Below are 25,000 nucleotides of genomic sequence, written 5' to 3'. Positions count from 1 at the left end.
AAACTCAGGGGAAAGGCTGAGAAGACCACAAACTTCCGAAACTTGTACATGGACTAAAAGGATTTAGAAGTCTGTATAGTAGTAAAGTATAAAGAAGGAATGATATTGAGTCTTGCACTCTTTATCATTTAATCACAAAATGACATCACATTGAATATAACTTTTTAACGACTTTGTAACCAAAGGTTTGTACCAATCCTAATCATGTGACTAAATGGCAGGCTTAAGATCCAAGCACTTTCTGCATGTGCATTTTTTGTAGCTTGATATTTTTCTTCAATTATCACTAATTAATAAACAAGACGTGTTGTTGATTCTAGGAGCAAAATTAATAGCATTCAGGCAGATTTGTCTCTATTGAGCTCAGTAAGTGTGTAGCAAGATCAAAAGTGTGAGGCCAGGCTTGGCTCCCAGGTGATGACTATTGGCTAGTAAATTTCAAACCCCACTAGCCCAAGGACTACCGGTAGTCAGTAGAAACGTTAAGATCGAGCAATGGGCTAGTGCTTGTTGTCGCTATAATGAGCATTCTGATTGAAGGTATAATGCTGCAGCATAATTAAATTTTACCACAATGCCTATAGACCGAAATTTGCAAATAACTTCCCTGCTAGCATAGGTCTCTTTTTTTTTTTCGCATTCGCTGGGCTGATGAGTGAGAGAAAAGAGACCTAAGAGAACATATCATGGGGCATGCAATTTGAAGAGTGCCAGCCAAGGTTGTGGACAGTGGTTCGATCAAAGTGAGTTTCGACCCATATCTACCCTTTGCATAAATGGCAATGTACATCCTAAGCCTCACATTCACGTGAAAAATCTTTTGTTACTTTGGAAACATAAGTACGAGACTAAGGATGTGCAAAGTATTGTTATTCAAATTTAGGCGCCATTTTTGCAAAGGGTCTATGGCAGATGTCTCTTTTCCCATACTTGTCAGCCCAGCAAACGCAAAAAGGAAAGACACTTCTGCCAGCAGGGAAACCAAAAACAAAACTAATGATAATTTTAACACACCAGATTGACACATCTGTATTCATTGACAGCTCTTGGCTAACAGGGAAACCAAAAACAAATTAAAACTAATTATGATTCTAACACACCAGATTGACACATATCTGTATTCATTGTTAGCTCTCGGTTCTTAAGAATGTCACTAAAATTTAGCTTACCAAATTGTAATCACTTCTTTCTAAAATAAGTACTTTTTTTATCAAATACATGTACATGTTAGTGCAATGTCGAGAGATGAATGAACTGATCGATATGCAATCATATTACCAAAAATGTGAAGTGATCCCTTTTTCTTGAATCAACTACATATGTATAAAGCCATGTAAAAAGCAACTTACAGTGTGTAAAGATATTTTATTTTGGTTGTTAAGGAAAATCTAAAACCTGTGCCTTGCTGCACTGACCTAGCTATCACTCCAGCAAGACAGCAAGGCCTCAGTTTGATAATTATTATGTTTTCCTCTAAGCACCTCACTCTTGGTTTCACTTAATAAGTAGTCATTAAACCTATTGCAAGGTCCCACTTATTATTTATGTTTAAATTGGTTAGCCAGACCTGTCCTTTTGCAAAGAAATGCTGCAATTTGAAGGAACACTTGCATCATTGATTAACCCTCGTATTCTTCCGGAGTATTTAGTTGAAGGCATTGTAGAGATATTCCTTCTAAATGCTCGGTCTGTCCGGTCAGTTCTGCCAAATGGATAGAATTTACAATTTGATCTTGGCAACAATAAGTATCATTGATAATAAAATTATAATCAACAATGTTATTAACTGTGTCTGATTTATCAAATTTCAGTTATTCAATGAAGACATCAAGTATCTTTTATCAATGGACAAGTTATGGAGAAAAAGGAAGCCACCGATGCCTTTAAATTGGCAGAATATTCACACAGGTGAGGTTCATTTTGTTAAGAGGTGCCATGCGTAGGCCAGTTTTTTTTTTTCTTTTTCGGTCTTGCTTTTTTTCTTTGGTTGATGCAAAATAGTCTATTAAGGCTCCAGAAAGAAAGATGGAGCTAGTTCACATTGAGCTTGCAGCAAGTCTGCTAATCATCAATTTATTAACCATGAAACAATATTGGAAGGGCATGAGTTACATGTCCTGACACCTGCTGCAGTATGGATCATCTCAGAGCTTCAGTGCTAGAGAAGTACAAGTAGAGAACAATGATCTGAATGTCACAAGACATGAGTTCACCCTCACATTGCAATGCAGAGAATCAAAACAACAAAGACAAATAAGTTATTTCTTTTTGTTACAACTTGGAAAATCATAAAATGGAAATGAAATGGAGGTTGAAATACAGTAGTTACATGTATCCTTTACATATTTTGTAGAATGTAACAATGATATAGAAGAAACAGACAATGGCTTACAAGATCAAAGAGTTTGGAGTCCACAGGAATGTACCAAGATTTTTAAACAAAGGTGATTGCTCAATGTTGTTTTTTTGTCTCTCAATCCACCCATTTGCTTTTTGTCTTGTTTCCTCTCCTCGTTGCTTAATGCACTGCAGATGTGCCATTATCGATATCATGATGTTACGAAAGTGAAGTTTGGCTGTAATTCTTCAATTTCAGTGTTGATACTTTGAAACAACAGCTTATTATAAGAGGAGAAGACCTTGTTTGGGATAAGGCTAGTAGCATTTTGAACTTTGTGCTAAATTTTTTCTTGGAAATTCAACGCTCTTTCTTTCCATTTCGTTAAGTTGTGGATTGGTACAAATAATACCAGTAATTATTGTTTCGTGTGGAATAACATTGTTAGGATGACCCAGCATCGATGGATTTTGTAACAAGTGCAGCAAACATCAGGGCTCATATTTTCAGTATTCCTCTCAGAAGCCGCTTTGATATCAAAGGTTTGTTTAAGTCCAAACATTCCTGTTCAATTAACACTTACATTGTAACATTGCATCACCAAGAGATTAAGTGGTGTCCAATACACTAGGACATCAGATTCTTGTAGGGCTGCCCTGGGTTCAAATCCCATTCTGAGCACCAAAAATTTATGTCTTCAATTATTCCAAATTCAACTCCACCACTTTTTTGTAAATAGCATAGTACTTTTTTGTCCACCCAGTTTGGGTTCTTCACAATGTTGTGTTTATGTTAAATATTTCTTTCTTTACATTCCTCTGTAAACTTTAAGCTTCAGATACTGAAAATACCAGAGTTGTTCAGCACATTAATAATGAAGATTACAGATAACATTTCCTGAGCATAATGATAATTTATTATTTTTATACCACTCACTGAGTTGCAGATTTCCCCTTCCCACGCCTCACTTCCACAACCTCCTCCCCTTTCCCCAAGAGTTTTACAGCTTTCAAGAAATACCGCATAATACAGTTTCTGATAAACTACTTTTTTCTGCTTGTCTCTTTTAGCCATGGCTGGAAATATAATTCCAGCTATTGCCACAACAAATGCAATAATTTCTGGGGTAATTGTTATGCAGGCTCTGAACATTTTGAATGGAAAGTTGGATAAATGTAAAACAGTAAGTTATGCAGTCTTAGTAATGATTAATAGACAACTCTCTTACACTAATGAAATAGTTTGGTGAACCTATACATGTCCCATGGCATACTGTACATTAAGTTCTAGAGTCCTCCTGAACAGAACTGTAACCCCTGAGCTTGGATGATGTCTCACTGAGAGCTCTATAGATGACCTGTGGGAGCCTAAGCCATTTTAAACGAGGTTTATGCCAGAAACAGTTACATTCTGCATAGTATTAGGACAGAAATGGAATTACAGTAAGAACGTTATTTTCTTGCTGTTGATTTTTTTGTTTTTTGTTTTTGAATTCTCACAATTTTGTTTTAGAGGAGGTGTTGATGATTGGTTGCTTTATGCTAGTTGATTTGACATGGAAAATCTGTTGTGTACATGTAACTATTGCATTTTCATTTTATAGTATCTCAAAAAACATTAGGAAGGCAGCTCCCACTCAGTCTCATTGTCTCTAGAGCTGAAAAGAACAATAAAAGCCAAAAATCTATGCGATTGTAGAAGGCTATGAGAAGATAATTTTTATACTTTTGAGTACATGTACAATGTATATTAGTGTAAAGACTGGTCGATTAAACCCAAAGATGAAGAGTTACACATGGAATGGATTAACAAAAATGTCACCATACAACCACAGCATACATGACTTGCTGATGCCTAAGCCCTATTATTTTCAAGCCAATTTGCATTTTGAGAGAATTTTTTACAAGTTTTTTTATTTTTTGTCCTGTCTTGCAGATTTATCTTAACCGTCAGCCAAACCCACGGAAAAAGTTACTAGTTCCCTGTATGCTGGATCCTCCAAATCCAAAGTGTTATGTCTGTGCTGCAAAACCTGAGGTCAGAAAATGAAAGACAGAGGAGAGATTAAGCTTTGCATTTATGTCAAATGGCAAATCATTGTCAACTAGCCATCCTGATTGTGATCGGTTGTGGCTTCTGTCATGCTGAGCATACTTGTATGGAGGAGGTTATGCCAGGCGAAAATTTGCTGTTTGCCAACATTAATTTTTATCAAAACCTTTTTCATTTAAGGTCATTATTTTTTTGCTTGTTAGCCATACACCATATTCCAAAATGACCGCCATTTAGATATTCGTTTGTTTTTATTGAAATTAGACCTTGATGCCTCGTTCAAGGCGAAATATTCTTTTGAATTTTCAGCTCAAGAACGAGGCATCAAGGGCTAATTTAAATAAAAACAAAAGAATATTTAAATGAGGCCATTTTGGAATAAGGTCTATATAGCTGTAGTTATCGCCCAAGTAATGAATAGAGAACTAAGCTTGGATAAAAAGGATTTTCATGGCTTAAGGGAAAGCAACAGTCTCCTATTTGCTATTTGTCATAGGCGTTATACCTGATGTTCATTATCTGCAGTTAACAAACCTCTTTTTCGTTCTAGTTTTTACAGTAGGAAAGTTCAGTGTTTCTGTAGTGCATTGCTCATTTCCCATTCTTGTCCAGAATAGACCTGTTTACAGTTGTGCTAAGTTACCTGACCTTTAAATGAAAGTGAGGTTGGTGTTGACCTTGTTATGATACAGACCTCACTGCTTTCTTATGTAAATTCTTACACAAAAACATCATTAACAAAAGAAAAGGAGGGAGGTCTGTATGATGACAAGGTCAACACCAGCCTCACTTTCATTTAAAGGCCAGGTAACTAAGCACACAACTTTTGCATGAAACTAGATGCACTCTTGATATTTATCATCTCAAAGTGTCCCATGAAAGTCTAGACTGCCCATGCACAACAACAATTTAAGCATAGCATTTGCATTTCAATTTCAACGTTTAAATCAGTAAGCCTGGACCAAATTGTTCAAAGCATCATTAGCACTAACTAGCACTAAATACCATGACAACCTGAAGACTTTGACATTATTTCAGGGGCACCCAACGTCAATTTTCGGAAAATATCTGTTCGGATGACGATTTGAGATCTAGAATTTTCGGAACATTTGTTTTAAAATTTCTTGCTTGCCTGCCTCTCCTAGGATTTTCGAACGTCTGAAAAATGGTATAATTGCCCATTTTTAACGGACTTCTACCCTAAAAAGGTCACCTAGAATCTTCGGGAGCCTTTTTTCTGGCTAAAAGTTTCGAAAAGGTAAGTTTTGATCCCTATAATTTTCGGGTCACTAGACTTTCAGCTAGGAAATCCGAACAGATGAAAAATTTCTAGGGGATAAAAATATGCCTATATCTACCGCTTAAATACTAAAATACGTTTAACAATGCTGTTTAAGTGGTTTTGAACTATATTCTCGTTGGGTGCCCCTCTTATTTAACCAATGGTCAGCGCTCTGCATACTTAGAGCAACTTGGTCTTGATCGTTTTCAAGTCAAATCGATTTAACTTTGTTATTCCAAATCCAGAGGTACATATTGGCGAAATAATACGTTGAAGTGGTTATTTGCAGTAAACAGCCTGAATTTGTATAGCTTTTCCTGATCATGAAAACATGTTATTAGACTTATAAAATAGAACTGATTTCCCTTTTGGGTGGTTGTTTTCAGAGTTAATTAAGAGAAATAGTTTACAAGAATATTACTAAAACTTTGATTGTGCTGTGATCTCTCTCTATAGGTGACCATTTTCGCAAACACAACAAGTCTCACAGTCAAAACCTTAGAAGAAAAGGCAAGTTTGAGTTTTGTGTTTGAGTGTTTGAGTGAGTCTCCAGCACTTGGCTAAGTCGCCTGACTTGTGGCTGTTATACACAAATGTGGTCTCATTCACACAGAAGTCCTTTAAGCTAATCCTGCCAAGCTGACCACATGCTGGAAAGGTCAGACCACAACACCGGGAACACTGTCCCCTACTCTTTTCGAATAGTGTGTGGGATCTTTAACGTCCCACACAGTTAATGAGCAACGGCTGTGAGACGGGACGTCCGGCTTATCGTCCTTATCCGAGAAGACTTGAAAGTCTAGCCATTTGTAGATGTAGGAACAATTAGGCAGCACTTTCCCCTCAGTTATTTAAAGACCCTGAGTGTTGGTCCGGCCGGAGTTAAACTCACGACCTCCTGCGTGACCGCCCGGTGCTCAACCAACTGAGCCGCCGGTGCGCGGTTTCATCTGTTCAAAGAGCCTCCCAGCAGTTGACATCGTTTTACAAAAATGGGCCACACTTCTTTTTTTATGAAAAAACGTTAATGCATTTAAGGTGCAAAAATACAAGTTCAGTGGGAAGGTATGCCCTGAGTGCCCTACCAGGGGTGCGGTAGCATGCTTGGTACTCAGTCCCTGAAATACGCGTCGTTTAACCCACTCCTCTCTGCCATGTCACGTTCATGTTTTTCTCTTCTTCTTACACAAACCCTTTATGAAGACTTAAATGTAGCTGACCCACTGATTTGTGACCGTAACCCGACCTCCAATATCTTTCATGATTTTTTTTTTTCTAAAATAGTTGTTCACAATCCGTCACAAGGGCGATTGATTCTTGAAGACGATTCACTACTTATTTCTGTAGAGTTTGCATTTTAATTGTGCTTATTTTGAAAACGTTCTGACAGCTCTTTGAGTCTGGTCTTTTTACGCTCCTTTCTTGAATTTTAATGTGCATAGAGCCTTGTTTTGCAAAAAGGTAAATTTTGTCCTTCGATTTTTAGAGCAGCAAACAGTGTTGAGTTTCTGTTTGCTGCCAGAACATATTGGTAAAAACTGCTTGCCTTACTTCCAGGACAATACACCTTCCTTTAACGACGTGAACCTTGAAGAGATGGTCGATGGTCACTCGGGAATACTCAGCCTTTCGATTACCAATTCAAACGCTCTTCCCCTGAGCTATGAGTCTGAGACGCGTGGGAGCTGAGGCATTAAACTAGGTTCTGGTGGCATTCGTCCTGTGATACTACTAGGACTGAAATTGTTGAATTGTTATATCCTCGCGGTTGCAGAGAAGGTTCCGTGTGTTACATTTCTTTGTAGTCACGAGTCTTACATGTAACTGCTTTGTTTTGCAGATATTAAAGGAACGGTTTGGAATGGTGGCGCCGGATGTTGAAATTGAAGATGGCAAAGGTAGGTTCTTGCACGTTTCCTTCGATCTGATTTATCTTTAGAGTGAAGTCGCAAACTATGACCGTTATTGGCCTGCCTGTCAATCGCCACCACCCACTTCTCTCCCTTCTTTCCCCCCCCCCCCCCCCTTACCCCTTCCTTCAGTCAAAAATGCGAAGTCTTTCCAAATAAAATTTAGCTGTTTTTCAAATATGAAGAAAGTCGAACGGAAAATGAAAAGGAGTCTACGAACGAAATGATATATGAAATGGATCATATATATGAAATCAAGATCCTCGCAGTTATGAACGCAATGGCTGAAATTGCGTTCATAACTTTTTCGAGTCCGTTGAAGGTATATTCGAACTGTGCATATCGTGAAGTTACATGAAAGAAATCGCTGCGGCTTGATAGCTCAGTTGTAGAACAGAGAGCAGCGAAATCACTCGGCCATCACCCTGTCGGCATTAGTTTCGCTAATTGCATGGCTTCTCACAAAGATTAATTTTTTTTTCGTTTTCAGGGAGTATCCTTATATCCAGTGAAGAAGGAGAGACAGAAGGTTGGTGGATCATTTGTCCTCAGATCGTGAGTGTTCGATTCTTTTCAAGAGTAAATCGCGGTGTAAAATAGCTTCTCTTTTTCTTAACTCTTGCAGAAAATTTACCAAAAACACTTAGTGAATTTCAAGTGGTCAACAGCACAAGATTAAAAGCTGATGATTTCCTTCAAAACTACCAGCTTGTCCTTAATATCAAACATAGGTAAGCTGGCATTGTTTGCTGATGGAGCAACTGTATTTCTTCACCAGAAAAATAATGCAGGAAATGCGAAGAAAGCAATTCAAAACGAAACGTCAAAGCAGGCGCACCGCCGCTACTCGCAACAAAACGCATGCCGACAGCTTTTGTCGTGGTTTTGCGTCCCCCGCATTTTTCGGTTGAACGACAAAGCGCACTAGAACAAACCTACGACCTAATTCATTTCACCCTCAATTTCAAAACGAATACAAAATCACTGGATAGATAACCTTACTATTAAGCTATAAAGCTGTGAACCGGAAAAGGAGAGGTGTCATTATTGAATTTTCTTCACGAGAAACGAGTTTTTGGTTGTGAACACGCGCATTGGGTTCAAGTGCGCATGATCAGACCTGAAAAACTCATAATCGTGTCGCTATCATAAACTTGGTCGAAGTACCTAAAGTAGGAGTCAGATTTTTCAATGCTCTTTTTGCTTGGAACCCATTCTTGTTTCTCCGCTTGTCGTAATGATTGTTAGCGAACCCCAAATGGATTAATCCGAGTAATGCATATAGCATGTTAGAAAAACAAGCTCGCAGTATTTTTATTAAATTTTCTCTTTCTCTCTGTCTCTCTCTCGTTTGTTATGCCACCCAGGAAATGGACCTTTTATACTTTTATAAACTTTGGAAAATAGCCAATGGCCGAAAGCTTACGCAAGTAGTTGTATCAATTGCCTTACTATGATCTCTAAAAACCGCCCTCACTGGTCAACTTTATGTCTTTTCTTATGCTGAATTACTAGGATTAGAGTAGGGTTAGACGAGATGTTCAGACAGGGAATTGTCTCATCCACATCGGCCCTTACAGTACTCACGAAGTGCTTCTGTTTTATTGTAGAGACAGTTTAGAAAGCGATGCCGAGTTTGAAGTGGAAGGAGATGTTCCCGCACCCAGACCTCTGAGTCCTCAACCCGGTCCGTCGACACAAGGAGTGGAAACAGAGGGAAAGTTAGAGACTGGTGAGTTTTGCGAGTAGAACATCCCCCGCATAATTTTTGCGTCTTCCAGTGCTGGAGGAGACTGCAAAGCACACACGCTGGAGACAAACAAAATGATCCGACGTAGGTCGATTGGCTTGCCACGAAAGTATATGGATCATGATTAGCCGAATCGTAGCCGAGATCTGGGTTTTATTTTATTGTTTGAAAACTATGTAATATTAATATTAATACCCTGGTCCGAGTTGTCCGAATACAGATGGGCTAATCCTGGGTTACTGGAAAAAAACTTTGCATATGATTTTAGCCTTTCAGCATTTGCTACCCAGAGAGCAGAAGGGACAGAGAAAATTCTTAGCATTTTATTTCTTTCTTCTCCGTTTAAATAAATTTTGAAAAAAAGACGAAATGCCTTAGAATACGAAAACAAAACACTAAAAGAGATAAAGGTTAAGAAAAGCGAAGGAGATGAGGACTATTGGAAGCCCTAAACAAACAGGTTTGCACGGATAGAGTCAAAACACGTTATGAGCAAGAAGAATTTAAAACATCGCGAACTGGTGCTTAACATTATCTTCCAATTTTAATAGTTAGTATATTGTTCTCCGGAAAGATTTTTGTGGAGTGTGATCTCGTCTGTTCGTGTTCTTGCCAGGCGAAGATGAGGATGTCATGGTTGTAGATGAGCCTGTTCTATCCCGAAAGAGAAAAGCTGAGGAAACTCAACAGGAATTGCAAACAGACGAGAAGCCAAACTTTAAGGTTGTGAAAAGAGCGAAAGTGTCCAACGAACCAGAGCAGCGGGAAGACGACATTGTCGTGTTGTGATTCAGAGTGGAATGTGGAAGATTGGATGCGAACTCAATGCATGCCTTTCCCTTGAATTATCTTCTTGCTACTCTAGGGCCCGGCGAACTGACTTGACTGCCGGAAACATCTGGGGCCCGTCCCAGGAAAGTCCCGAAACTTAACGGGCCATTTTCGGGTGTCACAATTCTTTCTGTATGTCAAGAATGGAGAGGAATTAAGTCGTCAACCTCACAGTCAGTTTGAAATTCGTTGACTTGAAAACATGTTCAATGATCGGCGTTCTTGAACAAGGGGTTGGGAGGTTTATAAATCGTTTCGGGCCCGAAACGTTTTCTCAAAGCCGGCATGGTTAACGCTAACCAGGGTTAGATACCATGGAAACCTCAAGGCTTTGATACCTCTTAACCAACGGTTAGCGGTAACCAGGCTTTGAACAACCGGCCCCTGCAGGACTTTAATTGTCTTTGATAACAAGTATAGAAAAAGTTTGGGCCGGCACGAGATTTCAGATTTTTCCAGCTGGAAAGCAACTGAGAGTAGCAAGAGATTGATTCCGACTTCTGAAAATTCATGCGTTAATCGCAGTTGCCCTTGGTGAATTTTATCTTCTTCCTTTGTGATTTAATCTGAGTGGATATAACTTGGTTTATTTTTTAAATCTCTTAACTGAGAACCCACAAATAAACCGTCTTCGATATTTGTATTGATCGAGTTTTACTTGCAATTTTTAATCGAAGGAAGTCATTTTAAAAATCCCTGCGGTGTTCATAACATTAAAAGAAATAGCAGGCATAAAAAATGCCGGAAACAGCCTAATTCATTACTTTGTGAAGTGTGTGGATTGTCGTTGTCGTTTTTTCATAGAATATTCCCTTTTCCTGCTTACCGGTAACTACTTTTTATTTAAATTCCACTTTTACTTTATGGACAAATTGTCACTGGATAAGTCCCGTTGTATCGATAATATATTTTCTATTTGAGTTTATGAAGGCTACTGAGATCAATGTTAATGTAATAAAACGAAATCATGATTGAACTTGTCATTGAGTTTTCTTAACACAAAGAAACAGAACAAAGATGTGCAGGAAGATTTAGGTTCACAATGCAGCCAGGTTGACAGTCAAATATGCTACTCTGGGTTCTGCACTGCAATGCCTCAACAACCTTCTACTCAGAAGCATTGACCTAGTTCAGTGAAGACCAAAATACCAATGTTCACCTCCCCAATCAAAAAATCACTCTTTATGACGTTACACCCGCCAGGTTTCTACCGGCCCCCCTAAAACGAAGACTATCCGTATTTCTTCTCTGTTTAAAGCAATATATTTATAACTGCATATGTTTTGAAAGGAAACCCGTTATTCTAGAACTCAAAAAACGGGTACTATTACAATGGAACATGGAAAAATGTGCTGCTCACTAAAGTTTGCTCCTCTCTCGTCCGTAACTGTTTTTTTTTTTTTTCTCATTTTGTTAGTTTGTACTCAGTAGCCTTTGTTTTTTCTTTTGTATGTATTTATATCTGTAGTTGTTGTTGCTGTAGTTGTTCTTAAATAAAATATTATTTTAAAACAATAAAAATAAATGCTACTCTGCGTTGAAGGATACTGAAGGTAACTCACAACGTTACGATTCAAGAACAACACCCAAAGTTTCGTACTGGTGTCTTCAATACGTAGGGATGATCTAAGGCCCCGTTCACACGTATCCGTATTCGTTTGAAAACGCAACTTTTTTCCGCCATTTTCAAAAAAATTTGCGTCCACATGGAGCGTTTTCGCATCGTTTCGTCCGTTCACACGAACACTACGAATCGATTTGAAAACGATAACCCAACTGCGCATGCTTGACGAACGAGTATTCGCTATTATGAGCCCACGGAAATAATAAATTGGTGCCATCTTTGATTAGAGTAGCCAGCTTGAAGAAATAGCAAAGCTAAATTTGATTGAAAACAGGCAATTAGGCTTAAAATAAGCCCAAGAAGTGAAGCGCTTGTCCGCCATCTTGAATAATTTTATAACATTGCGCGGAGTGGATTGGAACTGAAAGTGTGACGTGAGCGTTTTCGAAAAGTTCCGTTTTCGTCCGTCCACACGAACTCCCGAAAACAGCGTTTTCAAAAAGTTCCAATTTGGAGAGCGTTTTTGAAAAGTTCAGTTTTCAGTGATTGTTTTCATGGGATAAGTGAGGACGGAAGCCGTATCCGCAAAGAAAAAGTTGCGTTTTCAAATGAAAACGGATATACGCGGATACGTGTGGACGGGGCCTAAGTCTGACACGACAGTGAATCGCTCGTTGCTCATGAAAAACGTCGCGAAGTGTATCCTAACCCTTATCTCCAACTTAACCTCAAGTGCCTAGTGACAGTCGCGGCTTCAGGACTTCGAAACCGCGTAAAAATCAATGCGGTTTGGAAGTGTTTACACGGAACCGTTCCCGTAGTGTTTACCAACCTCGTTCCCAGGATCTCTCTTTTCTGCCTCCATTGTCGTTGAGGAGAGAAGAGAGACCCTGGGAACAAGGTTGAGTGTTTACGTCATGCCGAACGTATCACAGCCAGGTGATCTGGTGACGTAATTTGGAGGACTGGGAAGAAAAATTTTAACGCCGTATCCCACAACCGCGCGGTGCCTTAGATGTTGTTTCCAAACTCCCTGTAGTACCTTCCATCGCCAAAACTCAACAGATTATTCCGTGTCTACCACATTTCCTGTTACTGAATGAACATTCAAGTAGAAACGACGAGATCTAACCTCGCCTCTGCCATGTTGAATTAAAAAATAAGGCCGCGCGCGGTTGTGGGATACGGCGCTAAAGTTTTTCTCCCCAGTCCTCCGAATTACGTCACCAGATCACCTAGAGACAAAAGGGAGACACAACTGTCCTAACAGACGAAAGTTCTTCCAGATCGAACTCACAAACGTCGCTTCGTTTTTTTTCTTTATCACTTTGCCGGAGCATACCAGCGGCTGCGAAAAACTTAAACATTTCAAATATCCTCTGCCTAGGTTATTATACGCTTCTAGAATTAAGGACAGCACGGGGACAGCAAAATGCATGGAAATTGAAAGAACGAACTCAAAATAAAAATTAAAATTGTGATGGTATAAACGAGCGCAGCATAATGTGCTAGATTCACCATTTGGAATCGAACAATGCAAATCTCGCTCTAAAATAGTAACCCTTTTCAAATGGATGCGATTTCGCCGTAAACCGTTTTGAAAACGCTCCACTTTTAGCGGCTCATGAAGTACTGTCCTGTCGCCCGTTGCCAAGCAACTGCTCTATCATCCTTCTCACTGGTTAATGTCAATGTTTGTATTAACAAATAGATGCCTGTAAGACGAAGTATAATCTGAGAATGTTTTTGTTAACCCTTTCACTCCCGAGGGGTTTCCCATTGACGAGTAAAATCGTCTGGCGTCAGACTAGCCTGCGGAGCAGGCGTTTTTTTGGGAGGCGTACGCTTGTTCGTAGTGGGCCGCCATTTTGGAAGCTCACAGCCAGTAGAGGATTTCATACTGTCCTCCTCTTGCTGAGTGCAATTTTCTTGACTCGCATCAGGCCTCTGTTAGTTTCGCTATCCAAGATGTCGGCCGTTAATTCTTACCAAAACAACACTACGCCTGCTTTGCAGGATATCGATAGCGTTAGACATAGTAAAATCTAAGTGTCACTATTGGGCATGAAACGGGTCCGGGGAAAGGGTTAAAGGCTTCAAATCATTCAGCAGGACAAAAAATGGCGTGCAATTACCAATTCGCCGAACACTAGTGGCCCTGAGATTGTCGAACATACACTGATACAGTACTAACCAATTTTATTTTCAGCCCCGAAACTCTGATATCAGTGGGCAGATATAGAATTCGTTTTCAGATTTCAGTTTATCACAGTAAGGTAATGGAAGCCCGAAAAAGAATAATAAAATTCATACAGCTAACCGAGCCAGCGAGTTTACCAAGTTCAGATATGGCTTCTGTTGGGCCGATACCGGCGGCCTTGCTCTATCAAATGAAAGTCAAATTCCGTTAAGACTGTCTTTCAGGTCAGGCTTACCTTTCGTAGCTTCTTGAGTAGTGTTCCTAGCTGCGATGATCTAAAATCTTAACATGCTTCAGTCTTTCCGCAAATCGTACACGTACAAACATAATTTTAGGGTATTTTTATATCAGTGTGACTTAATGTTGACCACATGCCAGTCATCTGCATGCAGAGTCGGTTCCAGCGACGAACGATTCAGTTATAAACGGCAGTACTCCGCTGTGAAAAGATTGAACTCACCTAGAAATTGGCTATGATATTTTATTTTATGCGTATCATGTGCTAACTTTTGCTGTATTCCCGGAGTCTTTTCACTTTTTCAGAAGAGACAAGAGGCCGACCGCAGTCGAAGGCAACCCAAAGGCTCGTTTTCTTGGCTTCTGCAGTAACTCACGGCATTTACGGTGACTCACTGCAGGGGTGGGCGCCACTCCCAACCCGTTCACGATGCAAAACTTGTCCCCAGTAATGCTGGTACTCATTTTACCCACCACGAATGGATGGAAAGCTGAGAAGACGGTTAACGCTTAAGTCCAAACCGCGTCAAAAGAACGCGCGTTGGAGCGCTTCCCTAAAGACGTTTCATGAGAATTTAGCTAGGCTCCCATAGATATCTCTGAAAGACATTTTGACGCATAGCCTGCTATAGCAGGCTCGCTCTATGCCCCTAACCCCAGTCCCTCGGAGAGCCTTGTCGCAGGCTATTTGACGCATGAAACTTTGCAGCTAGTTTTTCGTCCTTGCCTTGAAAAGAGGTTGAAAGACGAGAACAAGATGATGACATCAGAGTTTCCCGAGTATTCAAACAAACCCTTTGTTTCTCTAGATTTATATACTCCGTTATCCATCATGACTTTAACTCTGCAACGAGAGGTTTTTCTCCGGGTACTCCGGTTTTCCCCTCTCCTCAAAAACCAACAGTTGATTTGATTTGCGTTAATTTGTTAATTTCAAATTATAAGTGTCCTCAATTGGAGACACTAAAATAAACTTTCCCTTCCTTTTCAACGGATTATGGGACCCATGAAAGGTGCTAAATTTATAAAATCTCAATCCTCTCATTCCATGAAATCTGGTATCTTGACACATTTTCAAGACTTCGAAAAGAAATTAAAATAATTGCAAAATTCTACCTTTCGAAAGGCATCCTTTAGAAGAAGATATATGGAGGGATTTATGGTAACCGAGAAGCGGAATGCGATGAAGAGCCCTGGAAATTTGGAAAAACGAGACGTCTGGTCCCCTTTCCAAGTGAGTCATCTCACTGCACACAAGACGACTGTATGAGTAGGACTCAGTGAACAACATTAGGACGTATTTTATCATTTGAAAATGCAGATGAACGATCAATAGAGAGATTTAGTAACGCGTTTCAGGGGTGTAGCGTGAGCTTTTGAAGGTGTACGAACATGAAGAATGTCTCGAGCACCGAAGGCTCTCCAAACAAGGGGGGAGGGGGGGGGGGGGTCTAGGGACATGCTCAGCTCCCACAGAAAATCTTGACATTTAGAATTTCGCAAATGCCATTTCCAACTATTTCAGAAGGACATTTCAATTAATAAATGCGAGTGAAAATGCTGTAGTTAGTTGTTGTTTTTTTCCATCTGTAGAGTTTTCAGCAAGTTACAACACAAACAGGCAAGCAAGCAAAAACACAGGGTTTACAAGCAAAGGGCAAGACGTCGCGAACTCTGTTATAACGTCATCATCGTAACCTTTCCTTCACTGGTGTGGGGGCCTCGGAGGGCTTATACTTATAACAGGAAATCTTTTTAAAACTGAAAATCCTACCAAATTTTCAAGTACACACGCGCGTATTTGCGTTAAGAACGCTACGCCCCTGCATATACTTGAAACGGTAAACGACGTACAGGCTACTGATTGTCATACAGAAAAGCATGAAACTTCACTTATGGATCAGAAGAGCAATGTCATGAATCCAATTTGTTCCCTTTGATTTTTAGCCAGACGTTTGTCGATTGTCCACCTTGTCAGCAGTCTTTTGTTGACCCCCTGGTGATTTTTAGCATAGGCTCTGCTTGCAGAATGTCGCATGTTGAACGTAAACTTGCTGCTAAATCTCTTTTATGTCCCGAATGGAAGTATTTTCGTGACGATCCCGGCCTTATAATTTAAAGCTTAACAATTCAGCAGTGGTTACCAGCTTTTGGTACTCGTTGTATGAGAATAAATTCGTTTTGGAACGGGAATTTTTTTTTTTTGGAAAAAGGCTCTAGATAATTATAAATGAAGGACGATAAAATAAAAATAAGCGTAAAAAATCGTTGAAGGGCGGTTTTTATGCCGACTGCTCAATAGAACCGGCCTGCTATCAGTAAAAATACCGCCCTCTGGTAGGTCACCAATAGCAGAATTACCTTTTCAACTTGAAATTGTTTGAAACCGGCGAATTGTAAGTAACCGCCAATATTATAAATTACCATAAGCTACTTTAAAGTCAGTTCAGTGTTATCTGAGAAATCACAGTAAGTTACCTGAAATAAAAAAATTGATGTTAAGAAATGATTGAGATACACTGATGCAAACTATAAGCACAATGAAAGTTCTTTGAGGCTTATGCATGAATCACAATCGAATCGCAAGAACGTTTGTCGTTTGCACGCAATCCGCGGTAACTTCGGCCTCCCCAAACTCCCTTACAGTGTAAGCATTTTTTGAAATCTTAGACCATCTTGGATTTGGGTGATTGGGAAAGATGAGTTTTTTTAATAAATAAAAAAATGTAATAATGTTTTCAAAACTTTCAGTGTTTGTTTTTAGTTGAAGGTTTTGCCTTAGGCCATTGCTTGTCGCCAAGAGCTCTGCTTTAAAATTAAGTCATGCGCACTCAGAAATTAATGTTAGCTTTGACCTGAAGTTAATAAATCACAAAAAAAAGCTATGTTACTACCAATGTTGGCAAGCACGAAAGAGAAATTTTTGAACAGCTCTGATAAAGCGGGAAAGATGTGAGGTGGAGTGGTGCTGATCAAGAAAATCAAAAGGAATATAAAGTATTATTTATTTCTCCTTTAAAGCGAAAAGGCGGATCCGTCAAAGCGAGAAGTCGTTTTGCTTTGTACTGAGCCACTGGAGCGCCCCTCCTTTCAAAACGGGATTTGATTATCAGCTATTATTGTTTTAAGTACACGTTATTGTAGCGGTGCGCGTTATTTTTTACTGAGCAAACACTGACCGCATTGAATGAATGACAATGCAACGAGGTATCTGATTGGGTTTCGGTTTTTGCCAGAGACATACCAAATATTCTGATTGGCCAAGAGAACTCTGTTCCTTTTCTTTTCATATTTGCGCGCAAAGATATATAATGGCAAAATGGCGGCTATTCTTTCACATCGAGTTGTCTCAAACTCCACCATTCTCCGTTAAAGTCTAGCCTCCAGATTTCTTGAGTTGTCATTTAGTAGCGTTATATTACCGTCTGCATAATTCATCATGGCGAAAATCAGTTGTTCGAGACCCAAAAACCTTGCTTCTAGAATCTTGGGTTCGCAAATCTCAGGGAGAGGTCTGAGAACCTCACTGGTAAGTATCACGATCGAGTTAATGTTTGTAATGGTAGATCGAGCAAGATTCAACATCTGTTTTTTTGTTTTTCTTTTTAGCTACCCGAAGAATTCGTCCAAGCAGTTGATCGTCGTATGGACTTCAAAGCGATACCAATGGTTTTGGCCAAATTGGAACGAAGCAGTAGTGCACAGAAGTTTAATCTTGGGAAATGCTCGGGTTGTCTAAAGGTGCTTAACAATTAAGCTTACAAGACGGCTATTTTATCTGTTTAAATTTAAGTTTCTCTGAGTTGTAAATTTTGCGTAAACTCTCAACGGCGTTGTCTGTTTGGTTGCTTGCAAATTTATAAAGCAAATCTTGAATATTTTAAATTGTTTTCCAAAGAATAGCTTTTGACGTAAGCTTATTCAAGTCGTAATCTTCCTCGATTCGATTTAGCACACTGCACTTTCGTTAACGTGTGTTCGCTGTTCTTTAAAATGTGGATTTCTTTTTATTACATGTACAGGAACTTTCACATTTAGTCTCCAGCAATGGAAATTTTTTGTTCGCGGAGTATGAGCTTCCACACGTTCCTGACGAAAGACTTCGCATTGGTCAAGTAATCAATTTATTCGGAGGGGTTGAGGTACGTATAGATTGGCTTTGAATTTGCTCGCATTTCGAAATAGCGATCACATGATATGCATTCTTCAGACGTGGTTGAGTTCTCGCATTCGCTTATCTACTTTTTTGTTGTTAAAACCCGCTGATTTCCGTATGATTTAACACTTTTTTTGTCCTATCAGAGGTGCAGAAAACGACTTCCTCTTTGCTTTATTTAGCGATTTTTTGCTCTCTATTATTAAAGCCCATATCAGTTTTGATCGCGTGATTCTAAATGTCGTTTTCGTTATTTTCTCCTTTCGCTTTTTCATTTTGCCACGTTTGAGCTTCGTGTGTTACTCTTTGCTTTATGTTTGCTGCTAAATGTCTGCCTGGTACATGTATTAATCGCCAGACTGAATGTCTTGACCGCACTTCCGGTTTTAACGAGATGTCGACAACTTTCAAACCTCAGCCGTTACCAGATATTGTGTTTGTAAGAAAAAAAGCTTTAGTTAAATTGCAGTTGATGCAGTTAATAATAGTAATATAAATAACATAAAATATAAATGGGTATGGCTCTTGTTCACAATTAAAATAGTGTTTGTTTGTTTGTTTATTTTTGACAGCTTGTGTTACAAGTGCTGTTTTCTCCAGTTACCCATGGCTTCAGGTTTTGCAGAACACGACCCACGAGTATGTTATAACTCATAAAGCTACTTTTTGCAATCTCTTTGACTCATTTGGTTGTCAATCTTAAATTCTATGGAACACATGAAAAGAAGTCAAGAAAAATCAGCACAGAGTATTAAACATGCCCCCTTGCAGTAGAGCCTTTCTTAACTTGACCCAGGCCTAGTCTTGATCGCACTGGTGGACGCCATATTGATTTTCATACTGAAGGCTCGATTTTGACCTTTGCTTTGTCAAAAATATGATGCGCATACTGCATAAACCTGTTTGACTGGATTGACTTTCCCAGAAACTTGGGCTGCAGCGACTTGAAAGACTTTTTTCCGCAGAGCCTCTCCTGCTCGCAGGGTGTAAACATGCTGGTTCCTCCGGTGTTTCCAAAATAATAATTGTGTACCAAATTGCATGATCCTGGTAAATTTGAGCACTTTAAAAGGTTATTTTGTTTCCTTTACTCCACAGGGTTGCAACAGGACAATTTGTGGTCACTTTGTCTCGATTTCATTCACAATCTGTGTCTTATGGTAGGTATTGCCTTTGTGATGAAAGTACATGCTGTACATTTACAGTGGCCAGTTGCAAACAGAAATAATTTTCTTGTTGCCATCTTTGTTAATCTCTTTGTGTTGCCAGCGGCAAGGTCTGAGAACATTGATTGGTTATGATAAAATTCCAAGTTGTTCTAGAAATAGCTATTTTTGTGGACTGAAATTTTTAATGTAAAAGTTAATTTACTTATTAAGGATTTCAAGGCTTGGTGGAAGAGGCCCTTGGCGATTAGTAGACATTAAAATAATGCAGATTATACGAATGCAAGCATTCTTTCTTTGTTAATGAACCAATGGTACTTTACGTATTTATTCTTTTTTACCCAGCTTTTTCTCTCTTTATCTTAGTTCATGTGTTCTTTGGAAAATAATCTTGAATGTAGGATACATTATCATAAATTCTCTGGCTTTATGGTATATATACAAATATACATTAATTTTTCTTTTCTGTCGACAGGTTGATGGAGTAGCTGTTAATCTAGCAAAGAGGAATGACTTAATAAGGCATTTGTTTACACTTTTAGAAACAGGAAAAACCTTTAAGTAAGTTTGAAACATCTCTTTTTTGTATGCATCTTTGCAATAATATTACTTTCATTCGTTACTTTAACTGCGGAAAGTTTCACTTGTTTCACACTAAATGATATTGCATTTTCCCCTACCAAATGTTTTCATATCTTTCCCTCTTGTAAAAATTTAAAAAACACTCTTTAATACTAACTTGTCAATGTGCTTGGACAACCTGGTGATGTTGCATTTAAATCCTAATGTGATTTAAGAATATTGTTCTTGACAGTAGCAGCATTATTAACCTAGGATATTTTTGTTGTGTTTAGTTATGCACTTGTGGTATTGGAGGATCTGTTTGGTTCCAGGAAGGAACTTATCGACTTGGATAGTATTGGTAAGTGTTTTAATTTTGCATCACTCTGTGAAATTGTTTGTATTTATCAGCAAGCTCTAGGAAAAAACATCCTGTGACTTCTTTTGTCCAAATACTGTTATAGTGCCTTTGTCTGGATCATTTCGGGATTTCATACCTTTTATGTAGGATCTTCATTAGATTGGTACTTTTGATCTGATTTTAATTAATTTGCTCTAACCTTACAAATGCTTTTAATTTTCAGTAAATATGAGAAAACTGATAAATATAGTGGATCAGAAGCAGCTAGCAAGCCTTTGTCGAGTCCTGTCCTTTTCTCTGTCAGACCTAGAATCGGTGGAGGAAAGAAGCACTTGTAAGTTACAGATCTTTGTTTTGCATTTGTCTGGCAGGACCATGGTTTAGCCCCCACCTGGTCAGATTCTTTAACTTCTGAACGTGGATTTCTGATTTATGATCTTGGCTCAAAGTTGATGTAATTATCAATACAATTTTGCCTTTACCAGTGCTTGCACAAGACGAAGTGGACAAAAAGGGCCTTTCCCAAAAGGAGATGGCAGACAACAATCAAGGTAATTCTTTGACATTTTTTATCACGTACGAGTTTCCGTAGAGTTCCGATAGTAGTAGCCCTTGTTACTTTTGGAATTAGCAGCCTTTGGGGGTCGCTACTTCAGGGAACAAAAATCGTTTCAAATAGAGCTTGCGCATGTTTTTTTTTTCCGAAATAAAAAATGAGCAACATAAAAATAAAAAAAAACAAAATTTATTTGCATTCCAGATTTATAGATTGTGACACTGCACAAACATACTATTATACTTTAAAATTTTGACTATTGATTAACAAATTAAGGGTATACGGAATACCTCTTGGTCTCGCTACTTTCAGGGGGGGAGGGTCGCTACTTTTGGGGGTCATTACTATCGGAACTTTATGGTACTTGTTTTTTTTTCATAACTTGGTAGCCATATAAAGCCAGCTACTAAGAGTTTTATCCTGGTTCACTTTTATTTCAATAAGATAGTGATGATTTATTTGACTTTTTAAAGATTGCTTTAGCCATTTTTGGTTCAGCGAGTCAGAAAGTTGATTGGCCATGTGAAAATGAGATAGACTTAACACAACGTTTTCTTTATTTTCCTACAATAGCTTCACTCATCGGATTAAGGGAGTTCCTTCCAAGAATTGTCAAGCTTGCCTGTCATCCACTAGGTAAGTTGATGAATGTTCAATGATGTTCTATTTTTTATAAAAGATTTTGTTTAATATTTTGATGATGACTGTTGATTTTTAATCAATGATGATTGTTATTCCCTGTTTTTCTTTTTAGTGGAGAGAGGTGCTTTCTCCAGTGCTATGTTGTTTGACAATGCACAAGCGTTTCTTGATATGGATAATTTCCACACCTTCTTGCAAGATGTTTTTTTAGAAACTGGAAGACTTGATAATCATCTTGGTATGTGACCACATATTCATTTAGAATCTGGTTTATTAATTAAACAATACCATTCTAACAGTAATTTAACTTTGCAAGAGAGAAAAAGAATGAAAATAAGGTTGTTGCTTTGTTGACAAGAAGAAATAAATGTTATTCCCCATTTTCAGACAAATTTAAGGCTTAATCAAGTTGTAATCTATTGTAACTTAATTTCATTTTGTTTCCTTTACATAGATCCTGAAGAACGGGAGGAGATGCCAATGATTCAATCAAGCTTTAATCGCATCCATGATGTAATTGCACAAGACTTCATTTTACGTCTGTCTTGACTTCAAATATTATCAAAGATTTTGAACCCTTTAGAAAGCTCATAATAAAATTATTTTTGTTTGTTTCTTTTTTCATTTCAGCTGATTCATAAGGTGGAGGTGTTTTATGTTCTCTGTTTGTTCTTGACTGGAAAACACAAGATAATTGTAAGTTGGCTTAGTTTTTGAAAATAATATTTGTCTCTTTTTGTCTAGTGTCTTAAACATTTCTCTTCTTTATCTGTTTATGAAGCCATCACAAATTTCATGTCATCTGTATTTTTTCAGGTACAGAAAAAGCTCTCAGATTTGAAGCTAATTCCTGGCATGTGTGTGTTGTTTGACAAGATGCCATGGCTTAAAGACAGTGACAGAGTGTAAGGGAAAACTATTTGTTATGCCTTTTGTAATGGTCAATAATATTAATCCTCTCCTGTTTTCAATCATTAATTTTTGTTTGTGTCTTTGGCTAACAAACCTGATTTCTTATAGGAATCATGACTTGTTAGACCTAGAAGATATGGTGGACCATGAATGCACACCACAAACTGCATTGAAAATTCAGTTCCTGCGACTTGTCCACAGTTTTTGTGACCGGCATGAGTAAGTTTTCATCTAGTGGGCTTGCAGTATTTTGTAATGAACCTGTAGATTTCACACCTTTATGTATAAGTCTTTGAGGATATTAACTTAATCTAATTAGACATTCTTGTTCTCTCTAGGAACAAGCATCTTCTTTTGACTCCCAAAGAAGTTGATGAACTTCAAGATCTGTACGGTGAGTAATATTGTTTTATTGTCCTTCTATGTATTGTGAACTACCTTGTTCAAAAATAGGAAGGAAATGTTCAGTGTAGTAACCGCATTTCTTGGTAGTTAACAAATTCCCTCACATCTCGTTTCTTTCGTTTTTTAGTTCAAAATGACCTTGAGATTCCTGAAAGTTTGTTAAACACAAACAGGTTTGTTTTGCCCTTCTCTTTGTCTGTCCTAAGTATATTATTTAGAGATTCTTATTGTTTTAGATATGGCTTTGAGCTTCTCTCTGACTAGTATTTTGACTTTGTTTATGCTCTTTAGGAAGCTTTGTTGTTCCGGAGAAAAAGGACTTCTAACAAAAATTTTGGAGACTTTGATTCAATGTCCTACAACTGCACCTTTAAGGTACTTTCATGAGAATTAATACTTTTATCTTCTTTTTATAATTCTACACCAAACCAATCCATCTAAAACACTTGTTGTACTTTTTGAAAACCAGGTTTGATTTTTTTGTCCCTGTTTCTTTTCTAGGTTTTGGCTTTCAAGAGCGATTGAGGGATTTCTCAGGGGCAGAGCATCTGTTGGGGACCAGCTGTTTCTTATCAAGAGAGGTCTTCTTGAGGTATTGAGACTTGTTTGATCCTGTGAGGTTTGAATGAACATTCAGTGTAGTAAAGAAAACAGGGTTTGTCTGCCATCTACGGTGTAGTCTATTAGTGCAGTGTTGTTTTCGAGGCTAAACACCTACCTCCTCTTAGTTGCTGGTACTTTTTTTGGAGCCTTTGGTGACAGTCAGTAATAATAATAATAATAATCATAATACATAATCATAATCATAATCATAATCATAATCATAATCATAATCATAATAAAAGATTATTCTCTTGCTTTCTTTTCAGCACCTTGTTGATCATATCACAAGTGATGAAATCAAGCCAAAGGAAATTCTTCAAAGTAGCTTTGATTTGCTTGGGGAACTAATGAAGTTCAATCCTTTTGCATTCAAGAGATTTGACCTTGTAATCAGTGACAAACAGGTATTGTGATACTGCTGCAAGTGTCTCTTAAACAATAGTTTTCAAATAAAAATTAATATTCCTTTCATGGTAATGCTGAATCGACTTTTATACTTACTGCAATGTGGAAAACAAAAGGCCATCCAGTGCATTGCTAAGGAATTGTTTATTTAAATTATTACTGATTGTTAAAGGACTTATGTAGGAAAGGTATTGAGGGTTCTCAAAAAGCACAGGCAGTCAGTGATTTTGCCAGCACTTTCATAGTATAGGTATTTTCATTGGTCATAATTTGCCAGTAAAGAGAGCAACTTTAAGGTCAGCCCTGAAAACTTTGTTGCATTTTCCCTCACTGGTACTTTTTTCGAAATGAGGAAAATTAAAAAAAGTTATTTATTATTTTATCTAAATGTTGTTAGTTGCCAACTCTTGTTTGTATCAATTGCAGTTTGAGAAGTTTGTATCCATCCTGACATCAAATGTGGTAGATTCCAATATGCTTATTCGCTGTCTGGTGTTGTCTCAAGAACATTTCATGTCTAACAGATTCTATTCTGGTAAGGAAATATTAATAATCTTGTTGTGTCCTTGCTCAGCTCAGAAATGTACCTAAGGAAATATTTCAGTTTCACATTTGCAGTACTCTGTTTTGATTCATATTGCTTTTTGTATTTAAAACAGGTTTTGCCACTGGTTCATCCAAGCTAGGCACTCTCATAAGCAATTGGGAACAGATGATCTTTTTGCTTTACAAGCTTATTAACTCGATAACTGTTGGAACCCTCACTCAAGTAAGTGTTTTGTTATAAACTGACAGAAATAGATGGTAATGTTGTGAAGTTTCACAGACTTCGTTTTTTTGCCCTGCTAACAAAGATATGGAGAACTGTTGCCTGTAAGTCCATTGTGAGACTATAATTTGCCCTCATGGAAGATATAAGATGCAAGCACTTTTTCAGCATAGTTGAATGGTCAGCAGTTACTAAGGTTGCATTTCGTTGTTACAAGCATGGAAATATAGACAATGCCTTAGGAGTAACACAATTTTTAATCTTTTAGTAATTTTGACTAATTAATTTTCTTACTTTTTC

At 38.2% G+C, this 25,000-nt stretch overlaps 2 protein-coding genes across 2 annotated transcripts in view; both read left to right on the top strand.

The window, feature by feature from the left end:
* The window catches only part of LOC138019052 (SUMO-activating enzyme subunit 2-like), an 18,388-nt gene extending 7,249 nt beyond the window's left edge, over positions 1-11,139 (top strand). Inside the window, exons 7-18 of the mRNA XM_068865712.1 lie at positions 1,812-1,908; positions 2,354-2,444; positions 2,597-2,654; positions 2,787-2,880; positions 3,409-3,521; positions 4,274-4,375; positions 6,129-6,182; positions 7,513-7,570; positions 8,073-8,111; positions 8,208-8,313; positions 9,193-9,314; positions 9,949-11,139. Of these exons, the coding sequence (XP_068721813.1) occupies positions 1,812-1,908; positions 2,354-2,444; positions 2,597-2,654; positions 2,787-2,880; positions 3,409-3,521; positions 4,274-4,375; positions 6,129-6,182; positions 7,513-7,570; positions 8,073-8,111; positions 8,208-8,313; positions 9,193-9,314; positions 9,949-10,121 (1,107 nt within the window). The 3' untranslated portion in view covers positions 10,122-11,139. The remainder of the gene's footprint in view (positions 1-1,811; positions 1,909-2,353; positions 2,445-2,596; positions 2,655-2,786; positions 2,881-3,408; positions 3,522-4,273; positions 4,376-6,128; positions 6,183-7,512; positions 7,571-8,072; positions 8,112-8,207; positions 8,314-9,192; positions 9,315-9,948) is intronic.
* A 6,319-nt stretch (positions 11,140-17,458) lies between these two features.
* LOC138019488 (short transient receptor potential channel 4-associated protein-like) overlaps positions 17,459-25,000 on the top strand; it is a 9,438-nt gene continuing 1,896 nt past the window's right edge. Inside the window, exons 1-22 of the mRNA XM_068866297.1 lie at positions 17,459-17,693; positions 17,774-17,905; positions 18,187-18,306; positions 18,893-18,959; positions 19,419-19,480; positions 19,962-20,047; positions 20,341-20,408; positions 20,632-20,742; positions 20,894-20,959; positions 21,538-21,600; positions 21,719-21,844; positions 22,061-22,119; positions 22,237-22,302; positions 22,423-22,511; positions 22,627-22,737; positions 22,857-22,912; positions 23,051-23,096; positions 23,215-23,298; positions 23,425-23,515; positions 23,793-23,930; positions 24,358-24,466; positions 24,591-24,700. Coding sequence (XP_068722398.1) covers positions 17,604-17,693; positions 17,774-17,905; positions 18,187-18,306; positions 18,893-18,959; positions 19,419-19,480; positions 19,962-20,047; positions 20,341-20,408; positions 20,632-20,742; positions 20,894-20,959; positions 21,538-21,600; positions 21,719-21,844; positions 22,061-22,119; positions 22,237-22,302; positions 22,423-22,511; positions 22,627-22,737; positions 22,857-22,912; positions 23,051-23,096; positions 23,215-23,298; positions 23,425-23,515; positions 23,793-23,930; positions 24,358-24,466; positions 24,591-24,700 — 1,950 coding nt within the window. The 5' untranslated portion in view covers positions 17,459-17,603. The remainder of the gene's footprint in view (positions 17,694-17,773; positions 17,906-18,186; positions 18,307-18,892; positions 18,960-19,418; positions 19,481-19,961; positions 20,048-20,340; positions 20,409-20,631; positions 20,743-20,893; positions 20,960-21,537; positions 21,601-21,718; positions 21,845-22,060; positions 22,120-22,236; positions 22,303-22,422; positions 22,512-22,626; positions 22,738-22,856; positions 22,913-23,050; positions 23,097-23,214; positions 23,299-23,424; positions 23,516-23,792; positions 23,931-24,357; positions 24,467-24,590; positions 24,701-25,000) is intronic.

The sequence above is a fragment of the Montipora capricornis genome, chromosome 10 (genome assembly GCF_036669925.1).
Source record: "Montipora capricornis isolate CH-2021 chromosome 10, ASM3666992v2, whole genome shotgun sequence".
Classification (NCBI taxonomy): domain Eukaryota; kingdom Metazoa; phylum Cnidaria; class Anthozoa; order Scleractinia; family Acroporidae; genus Montipora; species Montipora capricornis.
Note: the sequence above shows the minus strand (reverse complement) of the source record. Positions and strands in the feature narration are given on the sequence as shown.